Source organism: Phaeoacremonium minimum (genome assembly GCF_000392275.1).
Source record: "Phaeoacremonium minimum UCRPA7 unplaced genomic scaffold PA7_03_scaffold_496, whole genome shotgun sequence".
In the NCBI taxonomy this organism is placed as follows: domain Eukaryota; kingdom Fungi; phylum Ascomycota; class Sordariomycetes; order Togniniales; family Togniniaceae; genus Phaeoacremonium; species Phaeoacremonium minimum.
Genome location: NW_006921398.1, coordinates 1,218,407 through 1,238,648, shown reverse-complemented (window position 1 = coordinate 1,238,648; position 20,242 = coordinate 1,218,407). Strand labels below are relative to the sequence as shown.

The following is a 20,242-nucleotide window of genomic DNA, read 5'->3' as shown; positions in this document are numbered from 1 at the left end:
GCATGGGCCGTTGACAATAATAATGCAATTTTCACGATGACATGCACGTCTTTGGGCTCTCAGCTGCTGCGATGCAGTCAGTCACAAGCGACTAAGACTACCTTACAGACGAGCTGGCCGCGAGAGCCGATTTTAGGGACTGACAAGCCACCAAGCCAATTGTACGATTTGGCTTTTTTTGGTATTTGAATTCTCCACAGCTTGGCATCCATCCTGCAGCCATTTCCACGACAACTCGAAATGTTCTATGGAAGCAGCAGATGAGCATGCCGAAGTTCGGCCGTCTTTTGGAAGACCCAAGTGGCAGCAGAGATCCGGGCCCGGGCGTTTTACCCTTTCTCCGCCAGAAATTCAAGCCGGCTTGTTCGCTTGCATCTCACGATGCGTGAAAATGGAGTCTTCGTCGCGGACCCTGTTTTCCCCTCTTTCCCGCCCGGAATTGTCGCGCCAGAGATGCAGCAATGAGGGGGTTTAGGCATGGTGAAGCGATCAGGTAGAATGGGGGTTGGTCCCTCAAATCCCTCCTCGCCGTCTTGTTAGAATCGGTTGCCTGCACTTGAAGTCTCTTTGGATGATCAAGCTCATCATTACCGAGGATAGAAAGGCATCCCGCTCGTCAAAGGGCGTAGACTCCCGCTGCTTTCCCATGTACAAGCCTAAGGGTCGTGGCTGACCATTCATTCTGCGGTAAGTCGCCGTGCAGCTGTAGGAGTGGCCACTTAGTATCACCTTCAATACGCCATGATGGGTCCGTTGATGGAGCCGTCACTCGACGATTTGACGCGAGCAATGGGAAATGAGAAACTATCCCAAGGCCTCCCCACGGCTAAAATCTGTAGAAACTCTACTTTTCTCTAAGATATTGAATTTTTAACGTGTCCATACGCCGAGCTTCTAACAAAAACTCTTTGGGCCGCTTTCATCATTGGGCAAGAGCTGGAACACAGGATCGGCTCTTTATCCCTCAACTGGCCGATCCTTCGTTACGTTTGGTCACTAGAAAACTAGACCAGCAAACTGTGACTAGATATGCGGATGACACTTGAGATGACGCCTCCATATAAGGGCCTTTTTCCGCGTGGCTGTCTCTCCATCAGACTGAGGAGACCATTGGCTGGACGACACAATTGGGAACAACCCTGCTAAAGGACTAAGCCGCTCGATCATGTGCAGCATTCACAGTAGATACGTAGGTAGAGTAATTCCCACGATGCCCATACGTCTTGGACGTCCTGTACCATCTCCCGGGCATGCATCCGAACTGATGGCTTCATTATACACCCCGCCATCTCTCAGCCCGCGTGCCGTTCCCGGCCGACCCCACCACTAGATCTTGAGATCCTGCCATCAACTTTGTAGTGGAATATCAGCTCCGGTAGCCGGTTGCTGATTCAACTAATTACCACACCGATTCGATATGCTCCAGCTCTAGAACTATGTATCCCCATATGGCTTTTGAGTCACGAGTGTTCTATATGCAAGTCATTGTGGGCTAGCCCCAGACTTGCACAATCCGGAGAGCTGGCGGTGAAGAGTCTCACGAGGGGCAATTTGGCAATATGGCTCGCTGACTGGCTTGCTTGCCGCTCAGAGATCACGCCGGGCCTTGCCCAATCAGGCCAGATTCCAGCTATCTTCCTAGGTCACAGCCTTCCACCGTCCAACAAGATTGCACAGATGCACGTGCGGTCAACGAGGTGGATGCATATGTAAGGTGCAGAATGCTGGCTCCGGTCTCTTGAGTGTTCACGAATGGAAGTAAAAACACCCCACGGGCTCCCAGGGCAGGGAACGGATGACTGGACCCAACGACGTATGCAGGACCGTCCCAGCGTGCGAGCAGGCTTCGAGCATGCAGGTCGATGATGTGGACGGCGGGCACTGGCGAGACCGGACAGGCAACCGTGGGCCCAGCTGAAGGGCCCCTTCCCACTTGCGGTCGCCCGTTTTGCTCCTCAATTCCGCACCCATGTTGCATATGCAGAACGTCTGTGTCTAGCCTATCATCGCTGTCGACGTGAGAAAGCAGAGCTCGGCCGCCGGGGTGGCACTCGTCAGCGACTGCCTTCGGAATCTTACACGATGATGAACGTGATTCGCGGCGGCGGGTCGCCGGGAGACTTGCAGTGATGAACTATTCGATAATGGGCATGTCTAAGGTTAGAGTCACCCAACGACGAGATATGCTCACGAGAGTCATCGTATGAACCAAGTTGCCACAATTAGCCGTCAGAGTTCGAAATTCAGGGTCCTCCCGGGGGCGAAAGAACGGTGAGACAGACAATTTGGCTCCCTTTCGAAGGACGCCGAGCTTGTCGATCATTCACTTAGGGCAACACAGGCAGGTGGCGGATCAAGATATGGCCGGAAGGTACCTAGGACCGATGTGTGACTTTGAGCCGATCGAATCTCAGCGGATGAATCTACCTGGTTTGACAAACTGTTCCGTCACCCCCGAAGAAGTGGTTTTTTGATATGGTGCTGCACTGAGGACTCCATCCGCCAAGGCTTCGTTGTAGTCCGCACCACTTGCCTTCCATTCATTCTTCAATTTTCAATTTCTGGGTAAAAGGCCCTGCTCAACCAGGATACCGTTCTTCCATACTTGCTCAAGTCAGGAAACTCGAAGGGTAAGCCCCACCCGATCAGGCGCGAGTTGGATGCTTGGGTGGATAGATTCGGGCTGTCTTGCAGGTGTTCTCAGTGTGTCCTGCATGGGAGGGGTGCTGTTAAAGTGCTTGCAGTAGCGCGACCTTCAAAATATCGCTCTCTCCTCATGCTTCGGAACTGCTAGGTAGGATGACTGGACTAAGGATGCTGAACGGAGCAAGCGGAGGTTGTGCACACGATGATCTCTAGCAATCCTGCCAGGGCGATGATCAACACTCATTGTGGCACGAAGGATGGGATGGTATCGATATCAGCCTTGCGTCCAAACGGTCCCGCCTAGCCCGGGCCTTACAATGACGCTTAGTTCAGATTCTAGAGAGATTGACAGCATTTTCCCACTCCACGACATGAAAACTTTGTGTCCAGATTTTGTCATTGGACTCTGCATTGTATAGTCGCCTCGGTTAAAGCCGACCAGTGATCGACCATGAAAGTAGGATGTGGCGTAATGTATGGGACCGCTGATCGCCACACCAGACAGGTCTTTGATGACATGCCTCTTTCATGCGGGATGCTCTAATTCACTGGCCAGAGTTGACCCTGCTATCATCAGGATCTTAGGAGCATGATTACGGTAGTGACGTCCTGGCGGCTGTGCACGAGATTCGTTTGGAATTATGTTGATCTTTGGGCGAAAATGGTGAACGGCTGACCTACGTCATAGCTGGAGTCGCCAGCTGTCAGCACCTGATCTGGGCGGTCACTTAGACACAGCTGCCAAAACTGCCAGGTGGCAGAGCCTTGTCTCTGATATCCACCTCCTCCTCCATTCCTGTCGGAGGTTTTCGATCGTGAGAAGCCGTTGAGTGCCTGAGAATAGGAGAACCCATCTTGGAAGGAAAAGCATGATGATTAGACATCAAACTTTTCTCGTGTTCTATCAAAAAATTCTTGATATATTCTCCATTGTGACATTTGGTCATAATGGTTGACTTTGACTTCGAAAGTCCAATGATGTAGGGTTGCCCTGTTTCCAAATAACTTGAAATAGTAGGTTGCATACAGTATGTACTTTACGTTGCCAATAGTCTAAAGAAAATATTGATTCCAAGGTTGACAATTCTGAATTAATGCTAAAGCTACTCAATTAGAGGTTTGGGCAACATTGATTATTCATACCGGCAAAAGGGTTGGAGACGCCTCATTGAATCATTACACTCTGTTGTGCACAATCAAAAGGCGTATAAGCTTGAACCGTCGAACTCAAATTCGATATACTTGCTTGCCTAAGCGTATGATTATTCTTGACTTTCAATATTCTCTCTCCGTGTACAATGCAAAACGTATCTACAAGTAGTTAAACCCTCAAGTCAAAAGTTGTGAACACCATATTCTAGCTGTTGTTCATTAATATATTTAATATTTATAAGTTGCTCTGGGGAGCAGGAATGTCATCACATCGAGGAGGAAGGTTGAACCGCCCAGATTTACAGACGCCTCTCGACACGCTGAATAATTGCTCACGTTCAAAACAAAATCTGATGATCTTTGAAATCTAACTCCCGGCTTTGGGAAGAGCTTATATTTGAAACACTGCCCAGATCGTCTTCGAGCTAATGTCAAACAGGTGGTTGTGCTCAGGCTGGGCAAGTAAGGAATAAAGAAGATGTGGTGGCTCAGCAAGAGGAGTGAATTATGCTATGCTACACGGTCTTCTGGTATTGGAGTTGTTGGTTCCCCATCTATGCCTAATCCATATGATCTTGTCGCCGGTCAATGACACGACACCCTCCTATATAATTGATCCATATCTTACACAATATTTATAACAGGGGAGGGGCTGATATCTACACTCCTATTTTACACATATATCGCGTCCAAGGAAGGGTTGGGAAGCTTCGAGGTCAGAACCCTATCCGTTATATCTCAAGAGATGGACAACCTCAATATGTCTGTTATCCGGAAACAGATTGGCGCATCTTTACTCCGCTTCGTCGTCGAGGGGGATTGTCTTCTTCTCCTTGGAGAACTTGCCAGCTCCCCATCGCCAGATGTGCCGGAGGTTCCCCTTGATCCAGCCCTCGATCTCTTCTTCGGGGATGACGATCTGTCTTGCACGCTCTTCATCCTCAGGAAGGAGCTCGAACCTCCGCATACGCATAGCAACCCTTGGGTCCATGACAACTGGCCGGGGCCATATCTTCTCTGTCTTCGGCGTCTCTGCTGTAGGTTTGGCATCGTCTACCGTGGTTTCTTCTTCCTTCCAAGTGCTCTTTACCCAGTTTTGCTCCTCGTGAGCTAATGCGGTCTGCTGCTCCCACTGTTCCTCTGTGGTTGTGGCTACATTATCAGCCTGGCGGAACTCTCGATACGTACCGAGGCAAACCGCAGCAACCTCACGGCCAATTTCGTCCGCAAGTCGACGCTGTGTGAAGTAACGGTAGGTTCGAATAGGGGTGTTGAGGAAGCCGAGAATGTGAGGGAATGGTATCGGTGTGGAGGGAGTAAGTTCTGAAGGGATCAGAAGTGGAAGATGAGCGGTTGAATAATCTTCAACGCTATTATAGGGCTTGATCTGTGGCGGACGTTTCGGCTTCTCCTCTGCTTTCTCGCCTTCGGATTCTGAATTCTCTATAGCTGGAGGGAGTTCGGGCTCAGGCTCAGGGGGAGGGGCCAGGGGCCCCAGCCAGCCCTCGTGCAAGCCTCGAATGTATTCTTTCCACGTGTGTCGACCGATCACAATATCACCTCGCACGCCCTCGAACTCAGGTACATTATTCTTTCGTCTCCAAGTTTCGACTGCATCATCTTCAGTCTGTAGGGATGTTTCGATGGCCGAATCTTTACCGCCAATATCAGCCTCCGTGTTTCTTCTTGCTCGCCTGACGCGTTCTGCAACGACGGCTCGGACATCTCCCTGCATTCGTCCCTGCACAAAGTCCCAGTCAAGCCCGCTGGCTGCCAGCACAGGCTTCACGTACTCGGTGAAATGATCTTGGGCGATGCGCAAACCGTCACCCGGAGGTGCTTGTAAGTAGATGGTCAACTTCCTGGGCATGGCGCTTGGTGACGGGAGGGGCTCATTTGCAAGATGAGACACAGCATGCGCCCAGCGTGCGGTCGCGCGCTTCTTCTCCCGTCTGTCGTATATAATAGCTCCGGTGATCGTTGTTGAGACGGTCCAGAAAATCATCCAATTTCGGGACGGAAGCTTCCGGGGGAATACCGGCAGCCCGAGCATTCGAAATGCCTGATTCTGCTGAACAGGCTTCGGAGGCTTCGGGACTGTGGATGACGGCGCTGAGGCCTGAGAGACAGAGTCAATTGAAGCTCCCCAAGAGAAAGCAACGAGGGTAACTTACAGCAGCCGGCGCAGAGGAGCTAGGATCAGCCATTTTCGGCCACTTGATTATGACCAGCTACAATTGCAGGTTCTTCAGAACTCTCTCATGCAGAGACACGTAAATGCATGCCGTGATGTCTTAAGTAAGCTGCTTTCCAGCCACTTATGTTGTCGTGCCTAAGATTTTCGCGAAGGTGGGAGGGAAGCTGGTCTGGGATGACCTCGAAAAATTCACGACATGGGTTCTGTCGGGAGGCTAGTCTGCGCCGATAAGGATTGCGATAACGGATTTATGATGGACCGTTGTAGAGCACCTCGATTTGAAAGGTCTCTTTTCATGGCACAAGTCAACAAGATATTTGATTTATGTATATAGAGCCTACGGCATCTATTCGCCTGGTGGCTGCACTGGATTTTCTTGAAAAAATGGGTGTATAGTTGTTGTTGTGATTGCTGTCTCTAGGATCATCCCCATCGATGTATAAAGTAGATAGATGGGTTACGACTAAGTGCTTGATAGCATCGTGCCTCTCTACGTCTACCTGCTGGTATAATCATAGCATTTTACCAGATTTTATCAGAAGAGAAAGAATTGCACCATGTCATTTTCTATAAACAATCAAAAAGTAATACCATCAATGAATTTGAAGAGTATGACAGCAGTAAATGTCGTGAATAAATCTAGTAAGGGTTGAATTGGATGGGTGAGGCTCCTTTTGGTCTGAGCGCCAGGCGTACCCCCTAGCTAACAATTTTTGGCGTCTTTGCAACTTCAGGGGTTCGTTTAGGAAACCGAAAAACACGCCCCCCAACAGCTCCACTGCCAGAGTGAGAGCTATCTGTCTCGGTTCTCCTCCTCCATCCTCACCAACAGCTCCATATCGCCTGAAAGAACACAGGAATCTCCTGGATAGCAGGGTCTTTGTGCGTCATCTAGTACCGTCTTTTTGCCCTCTCTGAGGCCCAGATTAGCGTCGTCGGGTCTTGCTGCATCTAGCCGCGTGCTTGCTGCCCCTCCTTTTCCTGCTTCCCCTGACCCAAGGGCGGCGGCTCAGTTTGTTTGACGGGGAACAGCGACCGACCGACCGACGACCCAGATCACACTCAACACACTCAATCCCTTCATTGTCGAAGCTGTTCATGCTCTGACGCCAAGATCATTTGTCTTCTGGCCCAGGTGCTCCTGTCCACCAGCCTGACATCCTCTCACCTCCCCCTCACCGCCAGGCTCCACACTTGCCAGGGGCTCTGAGCTGGCAATCGCCCACCTTAGCGACAAGGTGACCGCCTCCTAAACTACCAACTCCCTCATCCACGACGCAAGACTACAGGCGAGGTAGCAGACAAAATAGAAGCCATGGACAACCAGGGGAACCGACTCTATCTCAATGTTGGTAACAACAACAACGATCGATTTGCTGGGAATGATCGGGCCTATCCCACAACTCCCTCCACCTTCCCACAGCCTGTCTTCAGTTCCAACCAGGCGCCTTCGTCCTCCTCTGGCCTCGGCTCTTCTCAGCAAAGCCAGCCATACTCGACTGGATATGCGCCTTCTGGGTACTTCCAACAGAATCAATACCCTCCTCAGTATCCTGCCCAGCCTCTCTCCAATGCTTACGGCCAAGCCCGATCTAATACCCCAGGCGCCAGCAATGACCCCAACACTGGTCTAGCCCACCAATTCTCCCACCAAAACCTCGGTGGTGCAGCAAGAGCTTCGCCCTACGGATCGCGAGGCCCCTCTCCCTCCCAGCGCCCTCGAACAGCAGGCGCTTCGGGCCAGCAACCTTCATACGACTACCTTAATGCTCCAATGCCCAGCCAGCCCGCCCAGACCCCAGTCTTCGAGTTCCAAGCTGCACCCGAGCGAAACCCAGACAAATATGGCCCGAATGCGAACAACAACCAGAAGAAATGCTCTCAATTGGCCGCAGACTTCTTCAAGGACAGCGTCAAGCGTGCTAGAGAGCGAAACCAGAGGTGAGTGACATGGTCTTGCTGTCGCCGCTGTAAACGATTTTCGATTTTATGCTGGACACTTGCTGGAGTGATTCCTCAGTACCCTTGCTAACGTGCCTTCTTTACAGACAGAGTGAGATGGAGCAAAAGCTTTCCGAACCAAATCAATCGCCTTCAAGGAGAGAGCAGATTTGGTCTACTGGTGGCCGTCGCGAGGGCTCTTATCTGCGTTTCCTGCGCACTAAAGACAAGCCCGAGAACTACACCACGGTCAAGATCATCGGAAAAGGTGCTTTTGGCGAGGTCAAATTGGTCCAAAAGAAAGCAGACAGCAAGGTCTACGCTATGAAGTCATTGATCAAGACCGAGATGTTCAAGAAGGACCAGCTTGCTCACGTTCGGGCCGAGCGAGACATTCTTGCCGAAAGCGACAGCCCTTGGGTGGTCAAGCTCTACACAACATTCCAGGATGCTAATTTTCTGTACATGTTGATGGAGTTCTTGCCAGGTGGAGATCTAATGACCATGCTCATCAAGTATGAGATCTTCTCGGAAGACATCACGCGATTCTACATTGCAGAGATTGTGCTAGCGATCGAGGCAGTTCATAAGCTGGGCTTCATTCATCGGTATGCGCCCTCGTGCTATCTCTCCCTTCTAGGTAAATGCTGACTGTACTCAGTGATATCAAACCCGACAATATCCTCCTGGATCGCGGCGGTCACGTCAAATTGACCGATTTTGGCCTTTCGACGGGATTCCACAAGTTGCACGACAATAACTACTACCAACAGCTTCTCCAAGGAAAGAGCAACCGTCCTAGAGATAGAAACTCTATTGCCATCGACCAGATCAACCTGACTGTCTCTAACCGTGCTCAAATCAATGACTGGCGACGAAGTCGTAGATTGATGGCTTATTCCACTGTTGGTACCCCAGACTACATTGCGCCCGAGATCTTCACAGGCCATGGATACAGCTTCGATTGCGATTGGTGGAGCTTGGGCACTATCATGTTCGAGTGTCTCGTTGGTTGGCCCCCGTTCTGTGCAGAGGACAGCCATGATACCTATCGCAAGATCGTCAACTGGAGACAAAGCCTGTACTTCCCGGACGATATCCAGCTTGGTGTAGAGGCGGAGAATTTGATCCGAAGGTATGTCTCTCTAAATTCTAGGTCGAGCTCAGATTGTTCACTACAATCTCCCTGCAACTCCCTCTCGATTTGGCCGCTAACATTTCATCAGTCTAATCTGCAACACTGAGAACCGACTCGGCCGTAGCGGTGCTCACGAGATCAAGAGCCATAGCTTCTTCCGAGGTGTTGAGTTCGACTCTCTTCGTCGCATCCGTGCTCCATTCGAGCCCCGCTTGACTAGCAACATCGATACAACGTACTTCCCCACGGACGAGATCGATCAGACTGATAATGCGACGCTGCTTAAGGCGCAACAGGCCGCCGCTAATCAGCAACGCGCTATGGCCGGAGTTGCTGAGGAGAGTCCCGAGATGAGCTTGCCCTTCATCGGATACACTTTCAAGCGGTTCGATAACAACTTCCGATGATGTGTCTATCGACGGCTCTTTAGCTCACACTCTGCGGCAACTCTTGTTTCTCCCAGCCTTGGTATTTGCTCTCGTGGTCGATAACTATCTGCAATTCTGTCTACCTTATCCTGTTCGAGACGATTCAAGTTGCGATACAAATTCTCCTGTAATTGCTCAACATTCCAGAACTGGCATCTATCGGTGCTTGCAATGTTTGAACATGAATTTCGTGACGTTCCGGTTTCGAGATATGCCGAGTACATCCATGGTTGCGAGCTGCTTGATTCTCGGGTAGAGCTAGAGAGAGGATACGGTCTGGAACTGGATACAGTTGTGGCCCGCGAGGAGCTAGATGTTGATGACAGATATCATGTAGGTTTCATTACGATAGCCCACTGTGAGAGTGGCTTGTTATAGGTACGCACATGGTACACATGAGATGAGCAATGGTAGACGATGGATCAAGATGGTAGATGACGGACATTTCAGCTCTTTGAGCGAATGTTGCATATAGGGGTATCATTAGTACATAGTACTCAAGATCTCTCGATGAGATCGCTATACCAAACTATCAAGTACAAAGATCGCATTCTATATCCCACTAACACATGCCGTCACCCGCCATCGGCATGGTCATGCTGATCTGATTGCGGTCAGTGACTTTGAATGGATGACAAGCTGTAGCCATAGCGTCTTACAAAGTCTCTTTCGTGGATCTTCTTGCTCTCTTGTCGAAATGTTAGAGTCAGACCCCTTGAGAAAGGATGACTGCGATCCCAAGCTACGCGGAAGCGAAGCCTTAGCGATTATATTAAATGGTCCATTATTTCCTCGACCATCACCTCCGACCGGCGAGACCGGGCGCCGCGCCGAAGCGCTCCTCTCTCTCGGTCATGAACATCACTTGGATCCAGTACTCCTTGGCATCGGGATCCCAAAAGCTGAATTGTTTGTCCTCGCGCTTGTCGAGCTCACGCGCCGGAATCTTGAAGCCACAAGTCTCATATGGCTCCGCCGCCACCAGCAGATACTGGAAGTTCTTGTCCGCTTCCTCTACTCTCTGGCTGAAGGCGCTCATGACCTGCCACTTGGGAGTGACGTCGCTGGCGATATCCGGGAACTGAAGCTGGAAGAGCAGACCCTGCTGTCTTGTGACTGGGTCGCGGACTTTGGTGATCTTGTAGCCGGGACGTCCAATCTTCACAACGTTGCGCCGCACGCCATTCGCGCCTAGACCGAGCGCGCTGAAGCCAGCGCCGACGACGCCCATGGGGAGACCAGTCTGCGGGTCGACTTGGCTCTTGCCTTCCTTCTGCTCCTTTGCCGCGCGCCGTGCGAGGTTGGTCTGATGCTTCTTGCCTTGGGTGTGGGCAAGATAGGAGCCATCGTTTTGGTGTACGGTGAGACAGAGACGGCACTCAAATGAGCCGACGTGGTTCTTGAAGAAGTAGGGGTCTTTGTCGAGGTCGATCGTCTCGAGGGCGAGCTTACGAAGCCGTTCGCGTCGGTCGGCGTTGGTCGCTGAGTGGCTGGCTACGCCTCCACCGCCGAACTTGGAACCGGCACGGTTCTGATAATCCATTGCGTCAAGGTTATAGTACTAATGTTGCCTTTGAAATGGCAAGGGCGGTGATCTTCTGGTTGCGCGACGTAAGAACGTTATGATCACGATGGCGAGATTACCTAGGTAGAGAAGAAGATTTGGAAGTGCCTATAAACGATAAGATAAGCAGAATCACGTGCGCAACTAAGTATGGCCAGCTACCTAGATACCTCTTCAAAGCCACGCCCTCTTTCAACCTTTGCCCATCAAAATGTCTGGATTTTTGTATTGAGAGAATTCGTATCTAAATGCGAACCAAGCTATGATGTCGCTGAAGGAATGCAGAAACACATTCGACGAACCTATCTAGCTCCTCCTGCGGCGTCCCCAGCACCAAAGCGATGCTACCTCGCCGGGTAATCCAGAAACCCTCCTCCATCATCTCGTACCAGAACAGCTCTTTCAGTTTCCAATCCTCAGAAGTCTCACGCTCAATTGCTTGCAAGCCTGCTGAGGTGAAGTGAGACCCGAACACTGTCCCAATGCCCGTGAAGCACATCTTGGTCCCTTCCGTGACCTCGGCCAAGCGAGTGAGGAGACGATTGCCGAGAGCATTGAACTCGGTGCACACTTCTGGCGTATAGATTTGAGACAAACCAGCATATCCTGCATACATGCCCAATGAGTTATTGTTGAAAGTTCCATGGTGAGCGAGAGGCGCCGTCGTGGTGCCAGGCCTTGGGTCGTATACGGCCATCACATCAGCACGTCCGCCGAAAGCACCAAAAGCAAGGCCGCCTCCGAGATACTTTCCGAAGCTCTTGAGGTCAGGCTTCAACCCATATATAGACGCAAGACCGCCGGTTGCCACACGCGAAGTCATAACTTCATCTAGAATGAAAACAACGCCTGCCTGATTCAGGTACTGTTAGCCAGGGTTGCTCGAACATATGAAGTCAAGCTTTGAGTGTCATTACATACTTCTTTTGCGGCTGCCTCGATGGCCTTCAAAAAAGGTTCCGTTCCTTTGATAGCACCGGGCGCTCCTTGCATGCCTTCTATTAGGACGGCCGCGATATCGGGCTGCTTGATGGCCTCTACGGCGCTCGCAATGTCATTATACTGTGCGATGATCCAGTCATTTCGATCGACATTATTGGCAGCAGGCACTCCTCCTGCAAATGTCATGACACCGCCATGATATCCACCAGCAAATACGACAACCTTTTTCTTCCCTGTGAAGGAACGAGCTGCAGCGAGGGCGTGTAGGTTGGCTTCGGTCCCGCAATTGGTGAAGCGTACACGCTCAAGCCCAAAACGCGCACAAATGGCGCTGGCATGGATGTGTTCCTGGGCGATGGTGGCACCAAGATTGATGCCGACATTATTCAGGACCGAGATAATGGACTCTTTGATGACCGGATGGGAATGACCATATAGCCCAGCAGTCAACTCTCCAACAAAATCTGTATATCTGCAGTACCATGAGCTTCAACAATGACTAGATTCAACAGAGATTGATTATACATGTGCGCGTCCTCTGATGTCACCTGATAGGCCTCTCCAGATTTCATACAGACCGGGAAAGGGAAGGTATGGAGCTGCGTCCTAGTATTGCCGCCTGGCATGCTCTCAGTTGCCAGCTTGTGGAGCTCCTGTGAACGTGGGTTGCGTGTGATGAAGCGGTTGATAGCATTGTTGAGAGCAGTTTGAGCAGGATCAACATCATCGGCAAGCTTCGAGGAGATAACATCCCCGAAAGTCTGTTTAACTGTCTCAACTGTACTTGTCGCCATGGCAGATTATTTATTTTGCTTGTCCAGGCCAAGGCTTTGGTAAGTATGACCGTTGTAAGGATGAAGAATATCGACTTTATTGCAACATCCTAATATAAACAGATAGGTCTTAGATAACACTTTACACTATAGATACATGTAGATGTACTGGAGCTTTTCATTCCGAAGCAGGATCGTCATGGAGCTCTGGATGCCTTATCTAGCTTGTGATTCAGGGGTCTCTATGCCTTGCGGGGTCTGTTGATAAGCATCCGCAGCTTAGTCGGTTGGTCCATGACAAGTGAACGGCTATCGGTGTATACTCGGAAACGAGAGCCTGACCGACATCGGGATATCGCTATCTTTATTTGTTGTGTCAGAAAAGATACATTCATGGTCTAATGAAAACTCAGTGGCTCCGACGTCTCAATGCACATCGGGCTTTTGAGAAATGCACCGTGGCGTTGGACATGTTAGATCGTCATCGAAAATGGTTACGGAGTCCTTCTCTGGGAATAGCAAAATTTTTCTTTACAGATTTCTAAACGTCAGCTGACAAAATGCCAACCGAAAGCATTGCAACTTGCTCAATGGGTCATGCATCTTTTGTCTTGGTATCTCCGTGAAATTTGGAAAGGATCGAAGATAATGTGGATTTCTCCCTGAATTTCCGTAATATATTGACGAGCAACCCTCTGTTGCATCTTGTTCACATTTCGTTCTTAGCTCCTGCTGAATATCGGAGGCAGGGCACTTAGAGTTAAAGGTCACAAAGGCAGATGTATCTAAGCATAGTTCACACGAGACATTCGTACACCCACAATTGGCCAAATCACTGAGTTCTATTCAAGGTATCGCGACTCATGCAGGCCTTCAAGACTATGACTAAAGCATTTGAAGACTCAGCTGATCGTGTAATCGTGAGAGCTGCCCACTTGAGGCGACGGAATGGGCTGATCAGACCGGTGTGGTTGCACGGGACAGACGCCATTTTTAATGCTTTTGTTGCCAGAAACTAATCATTGCAGGCGATAAGCTTTTAAAATCAATTTGATGATGATCGATGACGATACCATCCGAGAACTACGTGCTCAAACATTGGCATTTATCTGTTTATGAAGCTGGAACTACTTATTCTATTACGTTGAAGACTCATTTGCCATTACCGTGGCTGAATGGGTGGCTGATGTGTAACGAAACCCTTTGACAGGACGTGCCCAATCAAACCTTAGGCAAGCTCAATTTCAGCTGTTTTATCGACTAATGGAAACACACAAACTATTTGTGTCATGCTCGATGTACTATTTCCCGTCTTGCGTCCGCCTTCTTCAATACTAGGCAGTGAAGAGAACCGCCGCACTCAATTTGAGATACTTTAGGACCGCACTATTGCAGCACTAACTTCCTAAAAGCAATAGACTGTTAGAGAGATCTCGACTCTATTTTATCATGATGTGAAACAGACACCTTCCCGGACAATCTAGTCAATAAATACGTATTTGACATGAAGTTCTGGTCCGAATCAAGGCCTATATAAACGTCTTGTCCAGTCGTAAAATCACTCAGCCAAGACCTGTCTATTTCTCGTTGAGACGGAGCCCACCCTCCGAACTTGAAGCATCATACCTCTTTCTCTATCTCATCGTGATAAGAGATATGAATCTACTTTTATTCTTCGCCCTCATTGTACTACCGGGCTCTTGGACCCATGCACTGAAGGAGATAGCTCCCGCCAGGTTACATAGAGACATAGCACTAGACAAGCGCAAGTCATGGCTCAGCCCTCCGTTTACATGGCTCTTCCAATTTCCATTGCCAATCCCATCCGTTAAGTCACCGAAATTGTATGAAAGCAACACTTTAATAAAGGTACCTGTCAGCCAAGCTGACTACATGCAATACAGAACTGTAACAAATCCCGTCACAGGCAGGCCCATCGACTATTATGAGATCTTCATCAACCCGTTCTCTCAGAAAATTTACCCAGACCGAGGGAATGCATCATTGGTGGGATATGATGGCCGATCGCCAGGTCCAACCTTCATTGTTGAGAAGGGAAGAGAGACAGTCGTCCGGTTTGTGAACAATGCAAGTATGGATAACTCTGTGCATCTCCATGGATCATATTCTGTGAGCTTCTCGAGTCCTTGAAATAATACAGAACTCACAAATAATTATAATTAGCGTGCGCCTTGGGATGGCTGGGCTGAGGATGTCACTCACCCCAGTCAATTCAAGGACTACTTCTACCCCAATAGCCAGAATGCGCGTATGCTGTGGTACCACGACCATGCTATTGATCATGTAGGTCTCACAACTTCCTGTACTTCCATGAAGAGATTGCTGAGAACTCAGTGCAGACCGCCGAAAATGCATATTTTGGTAAAACTATCTTTTCCGTCTCGCTTATCGTCTGTATTAACTCATGTCATAGGACAAGCTGGCGCGTACTTAATACATGACCCCGATGAAGACGCCTTGAATTTGCCAGCAGGGTATGGCCAGTTCGATATTCCCTTGATCTTGTCCGCCAAGCAATATAATAACGATGGTTCGCTTTTCAACCCCAAAGCAGAGACAACCAGCCTCTACGGAGATGTAATTCAGGTTAACGGACAACCCTGGCCATATTTCAAAGTGCAACCTAGAAAATATCGGCTTCGCTTCCTCAATGCCGGCATCTCACGCACGTTCTTATTGTCTTTTCAAAGAGCGACTGGATCGACAGACAAGCTCCCATTTCAAGTCATTGCATCAGATACTGGACTTCTCTCGGGACCAGCAACCACAAGTGATCTGTATATCAGCATCGCTGAACGCTACGAGGTCGTTTTCGACTTTGCTCCATTTGCAGGTCAGAATATCACACTAAGCAATGCCAGAAAGGTCGCTGCCGATGAAGACTTTCAGGAGACAGACAAGGTGATGCGCTTCGTTGTGTCCACAACACCTGTGCAAGATTCCAGTCGTGTGCCGGCAGCTTTGCGTACAGTGCCATTCCCGCCGCCTGTAGATGCTGCACAAGTGAACCAAAGCTTTGAATTTGAGCGGAAGAATGGCCAGTGGGAAATCAACGGTGTCAACTTCAATGAGGTCGATAAACGCGTTTTGGCTAATGTACCGCGTGGAACAGTGGAGGTCTGGGAGCTCAAAAACGGTGGTGGCGGATGGAGTCACCCCATACACGTCCACCTGGTCGACTTCAAAGTCCTGCGGAGGATAAATTCTAAGCGCCCTGTCTTACCTTACGAGTCACAGGGCTTGAAAGATGTCGTTTGGCTTGGTCCTGGTGAGACTGTCTACATCGAGGCACACTACGCTCCCTGGGATGGTGTCTATATGTTTCATTGCCACAATCTGATTCATGAAGATGTGAGTTATTTCTGACACCAGCCAGCTATTTTACCACATATTATGTCGACCATGGACTGACACTTATGTGAATAGCATGCAATGATGGCCGCTTTCAATGTAACAGCTCTCCTGGATTTTGGCTACAATGAAACGCATTTTATCGATCCTATGGAAGGCCGCTGGCGCGCAGAAGCAGCAACAGCTGACAAATTCACTACGCAAGCTATCACAGCCAAGATTCAATCCATGGCAAGACTTCAACCGTACAATAACGTTGACGAAGTGTTCCGTAAACTTGACGAGTATTGGGCAACCCATTCCGTCTCAAAACGTGACGATGTCAAAATACAATCTCTGACGACATAATCACTCCTACGGGCTCAAAGTAGACATATCAGAACATGTCAGGGGCTGTGTTCGGAGATATTGCGAGTTATGATCGAAGAGCTTGCATCATGGGAATCAGACTAAGCTGCACGTTTCTTCTTGTCTTTATTCGTTTTAGCTTGCCTTTTTTTCACTGAGAACTTTGGATCTGTATGATAGTAGTTTGGGTCAATAATAGAGTTTGAAAAGACCACATGTTACGAAGGCCCTCTCCGGCTCAGTGTTTCAAAGTCGGCAACTATATTCGGTACTACAGTGCGGATCATATATAACTGACGTTAACGCTACAAATATGGATGTACCCCACCGAGAGCCTAAGAAACATAGGGTTTCATTCAATGGAAGGCTTTACGGTAGTTACTCCACGATTGAACAAATCAAGATTATCCCGACATTAGCCATTACGACTTTAATGCGGAGGCTGCCCCAAACTTCCCAGTACCCGGGAGATCGATCGGCTTGCATCAAACAAGAATGCCTTTTCCCATTATCCGAAGACAAATTATGGAAGAACTTATCGTTGATTGCTAAGGTACTTAAAAGTGCAATCCCCTGTGAGCTCACTCTGCTATTCTCAGTGACAGGCAAACTCCTATGTCATCGCGAGCTTGTACCATCTCAACAAATATGTATTTGAATATCTGCAACTTTGTGGCCATTTTGTTGGCAACATGCTCCTTGGGATCAGCTCTTACACCAGTTTCTGACTGGGGCGGCAACCCCTCTGGCTTGAAACTCGATATCTATGTGCCTTCGAAGCTGAATGCTAAGCCTGCGCTTATCTTAGCTGTAAGCTACCTTTAGCAGGTCAATATCAACATGCGCTGACCGCGTCCAGCTTCACTATTGTGGTGGCACTGGGCCGGCTTACGCTCAGGGAACTAAATACAACTCCCTAGCAGATCAGAAGGGGTTCCTGGTCTTTTATCCTTCAGCGCCACATGACAGCAACTGCTGGGATGTGGCATCCAACAAGACTCTGAGCCACGACGGTGGTGGAGACAGTAATGGACTTGCCAATATGAGTAAGTAGAATGTCTATCTCCCGACAGTCATCAACAACCTGCTCATACTAGCGATGACAGTCAAATGGGCCATCACGAAGTACAATGTAGATCTCACACAGGTCTATGTCACTGGGTCTTCATCAGGGTGTATGATGAGCAATGTCATGGCTGCAGTGTATCCGGACCTTGTCTCGGCAGTGTCTTGCTACTCTGGCGTGCCAGCAGGCTGCTTCGCCGGTTCGCCAGGCTCAAGTCCCACCAGCGCCAATCAGACTTGTGCTCAGGGCAAGGTCGTCAAGACTGGAGCGGAGTGGGCTTCACAGGTGAAGGCGATGTATCCGACCTGGGCTGGGAGTTATCCGCGATTTCAGACGTGGCATGGAACTGCTGACAACTTTGTCAACTATTATTCGAACTTCGCCGAACAAACGAAGGAATGGTCAACCTTGCTGGGCGTCACTTTTACTAAGAACGTGACAAACTCACCACAGTCTGGCTATACACAGATGGTATATGGCGATGGAACCAAGTTTGTGGCATATTCAGCGGCTGGAGTCGGCCATACGGTCCCAGTTCATGAGACGGTCGACCTGGCCTGGTTTGGAATCAATTGAGGTGAACAGACCAGAAATCTGTCATGTTAGCGGCCTAAGTCAATGTCAGGGGTGACTATGAGATTACCTAGATAGCTGAATTATCACGGGTAGAAAACAAAATTAGGACTGCTCATACCGAAATCCAAAAATCACAATAGATAAATGGGCTAATAAGCTAGGTGGATTAAATGCTACTTAAGCTCAGGCTCCTTCGCGAACTCAACATGGTCTCGGGAGGGGCCGAATCCATTGCAGCGGGACCCGATCCACTAGATTCCCTTCCCCCGATTGTGTATTGCGGGGGACGCACCCCGCCAATTCACGCCACTTTCGGGGACTGGCCTGGCATCAGATGCGGGTGTTGTGATGTGGAAATCAGACCACCTCCAAGCCGCATAACATGCCATCAAAGGCCTCGTCTAAGAGGTGGCCGAGGATGCGTGACTTACTAGGGCGAGTATATATTGCCCGCGAGTAGTTCTGGACTGACTTGCTCAGGATGGCTTGACTCCAAGCTACAATCGTGAGCAAACAATGACATCTTTGATACCGTCTTCGAGCGCAATCTGGAGCAACAACACAAAACTCCTAGGGGGAGTGTGCTGTTTAGCAGGATCTCGCCAGCTCTCTAAGATACTGGGCACCGCATATACGGGTGCCTCAACCGCTGGTGGTTTCCGGAACTATACTTTGACCCGTGCAGCGTCCTCGAGAGATCATCATGCACCGAGCGAGTTTGGGACTGGAGGAGTGAGCTCTGTGCGAGCACCAACATTGCCGAGCCTAAGACGTGACATCTCCACCACGCCTGTGGTTGCATCCTCGCAATGGAAACCCCCAGCGGAAACGGAGCTTGAGAAACGACCTGTATTGGTCCTTGGGGCAGGAGTCCTGGGGCGGCGACTTGCTGTGATGTGGGCATCAACCTCTCGGCCGGTGGTTCTGTATGACGAGTCGCCCGAAGTACTCACATCGGCTATCCAATACATCTCCGATACACTTGGATCCTACTGTTTCGAGCAGTCTACTCACCCCGGTCATGTCGGTACCTCTGACAGTCTTACCTCTGCCTGCAGCAGCCAACCCTGGATGGTCATTGAGGCGCTCCCTGAAGAACTTGACGTGAAGCGGAAAGTTCTCGCCGAGGTTGAGTCGCTGGTCACAGAAGACTGTATCCTAGCCAGCAATAGCAGCAGCTTCCGCACAGCGGAGATGCTGGCTACCCCAGACAAGCCCGGGGTTAAAGACGCAAGCCGCCTACTGAATACACATCATTACATCCCGCCTCGCAATCGAATGGTGGAGCTGATGTCCTCGGGGTCGACAGCCGAGACCATCTTCCCATTTCTGTCCGCCCAGATGACATCAGTAGGCTTGCGTCCCATGGTCCTGCCCAACCACGTGCAGAGCACGGGGCTGGTGTTTAATCGTATCTGGGCTGCAATCAAACGAGAAACGCTCGCGGTACTAGAAGAAGGTGTCTCCAAGCCCGCAGATGTCGATGAGCTGTTTCGAGACTTCTTCCACGCCGAGAAGGGCCCGTGCGAGAAGATGGACGAGATTGGACTTGACACCATTCACAAAGTCGAGGCGCACTATTTAGAACAGAAGCCAGAGCTGCACAGTGAGAACCAGCTGGAGTGGCTGGGGAAGAAATATATGGATAAGCGCAACTTGGGAGAGAAGAGTGGCAACGGCCTATTCAGTGCCGAGGAGAGGACCGAGCTGGCAGCACGTAGGGCGCGGGAGAAGCGTAAGATCGTGGAGGAGAGCAGAGGTGCATAGGTGTATGTTCATGGCCATGACAAGAGGCAGTCGAACCGGGAATTGGGATATCACAGGGCGTTTATCAATGGGACTGGTAGGATATACAAATCTGCATTGAAATGATCAGATAATATCATTCATGCTTTGTTGTCTTTCAATTGAACGAGCAATATCTTTTCGGATTCATTATTGCGGCACGAATTGAGATTCCTTATCGGGCATTCTGGCGCCATCCTACAGGTCGAGAGCAACACCGATACCCGCTCCTGTGGCTGACAGTGCTGCCGGACTACCTAGGATCACTAGATCAGATGCTCATTATCTATGATAGCTCTTATCGATCTTGCATC

General features: G+C 49.8%; 6 protein-coding genes across 6 annotated transcripts; 3 read left to right on the top strand and 3 right to left on the bottom strand.

Annotated features, from left to right (window-relative positions):
* Nucleotides 1-4,591: 4,591 nt before the first annotated feature.
* Nucleotides 4,592-6,005, bottom strand: UCRPA7_7020 (putative mitochondrial import inner membrane translocase subunit tim-54 protein; the record flags this gene model as incomplete). Its single annotated transcript, XM_007919555.1, has 2 exons — nucleotides 4,592-5,917; nucleotides 5,973-6,005. 2 exons carry the CDS (start codon nucleotides 6,003-6,005, stop codon nucleotides 4,592-4,594), a joined length of 1,359 nt encoding a protein of 452 aa, XP_007917746.1.
* Nucleotides 6,006-7,769: 1,764 nt separating this feature from the next.
* On the top strand, nucleotides 7,770-9,481 carry UCRPA7_7019 (putative serine threonine-protein kinase cot-1 protein; the record flags this gene model as incomplete). Its single annotated transcript, XM_007919554.1, has 4 exons — nucleotides 7,770-7,936; nucleotides 8,044-8,544; nucleotides 8,598-9,071; nucleotides 9,163-9,481. 4 exons carry the CDS (start codon nucleotides 7,770-7,772, stop codon nucleotides 9,479-9,481), a joined length of 1,461 nt encoding a protein of 486 aa, XP_007917745.1.
* Nucleotides 9,482-10,301: 820 nt separating this feature from the next.
* Nucleotides 10,302-11,045, bottom strand: UCRPA7_7018 (putative splicing factor 3a subunit 2 protein; the record flags this gene model as incomplete). Its single annotated transcript, XM_007919553.1, has 1 exon — nucleotides 10,302-11,045. The coding sequence occupies one exon, from the start codon at nucleotides 11,043-11,045 to the stop codon at nucleotides 10,302-10,304; it is 744 nt and encodes a 247-aa protein (XP_007917744.1).
* Nucleotides 11,046-11,310: 265 nt separating this feature from the next.
* Nucleotides 11,311-12,194, bottom strand: UCRPA7_7017 (putative glutamate-1-semialdehyde - protein; the record flags this gene model as incomplete). Its single annotated transcript, XM_007919552.1, has 2 exons — nucleotides 11,311-11,919; nucleotides 11,988-12,194. The coding sequence occupies 2 exons, from the start codon at nucleotides 12,192-12,194 to the stop codon at nucleotides 11,311-11,313; spliced, it is 816 nt and encodes a 271-aa protein (XP_007917743.1).
* A 2,850-nt stretch (nucleotides 12,195-15,044) lies between these two features.
* On the top strand, nucleotides 15,045-16,501 carry UCRPA7_7016 (putative bilirubin oxidase protein; the record flags this gene model as incomplete). Its single annotated transcript, XM_007919551.1, has 3 exons — nucleotides 15,045-15,085; nucleotides 15,589-16,153; nucleotides 16,229-16,501. 3 exons carry the CDS (start codon nucleotides 15,045-15,047, stop codon nucleotides 16,499-16,501), a joined length of 879 nt encoding a protein of 292 aa, XP_007917742.1.
* A 2,536-nt stretch (nucleotides 16,502-19,037) lies between these two features.
* UCRPA7_7015 (putative 3-hydroxyacyl- dehydrogenase protein) lies at nucleotides 19,038-19,910 on the top strand (the record flags this gene model as incomplete). The annotated part of the gene is made up of 1 exon (XM_007919550.1): nucleotides 19,038-19,910. The coding sequence occupies one exon, from the start codon at nucleotides 19,038-19,040 to the stop codon at nucleotides 19,908-19,910; it is 873 nt and encodes a 290-aa protein (XP_007917741.1).
* Nucleotides 19,911-20,242: the final 332 nt, after the last annotated feature.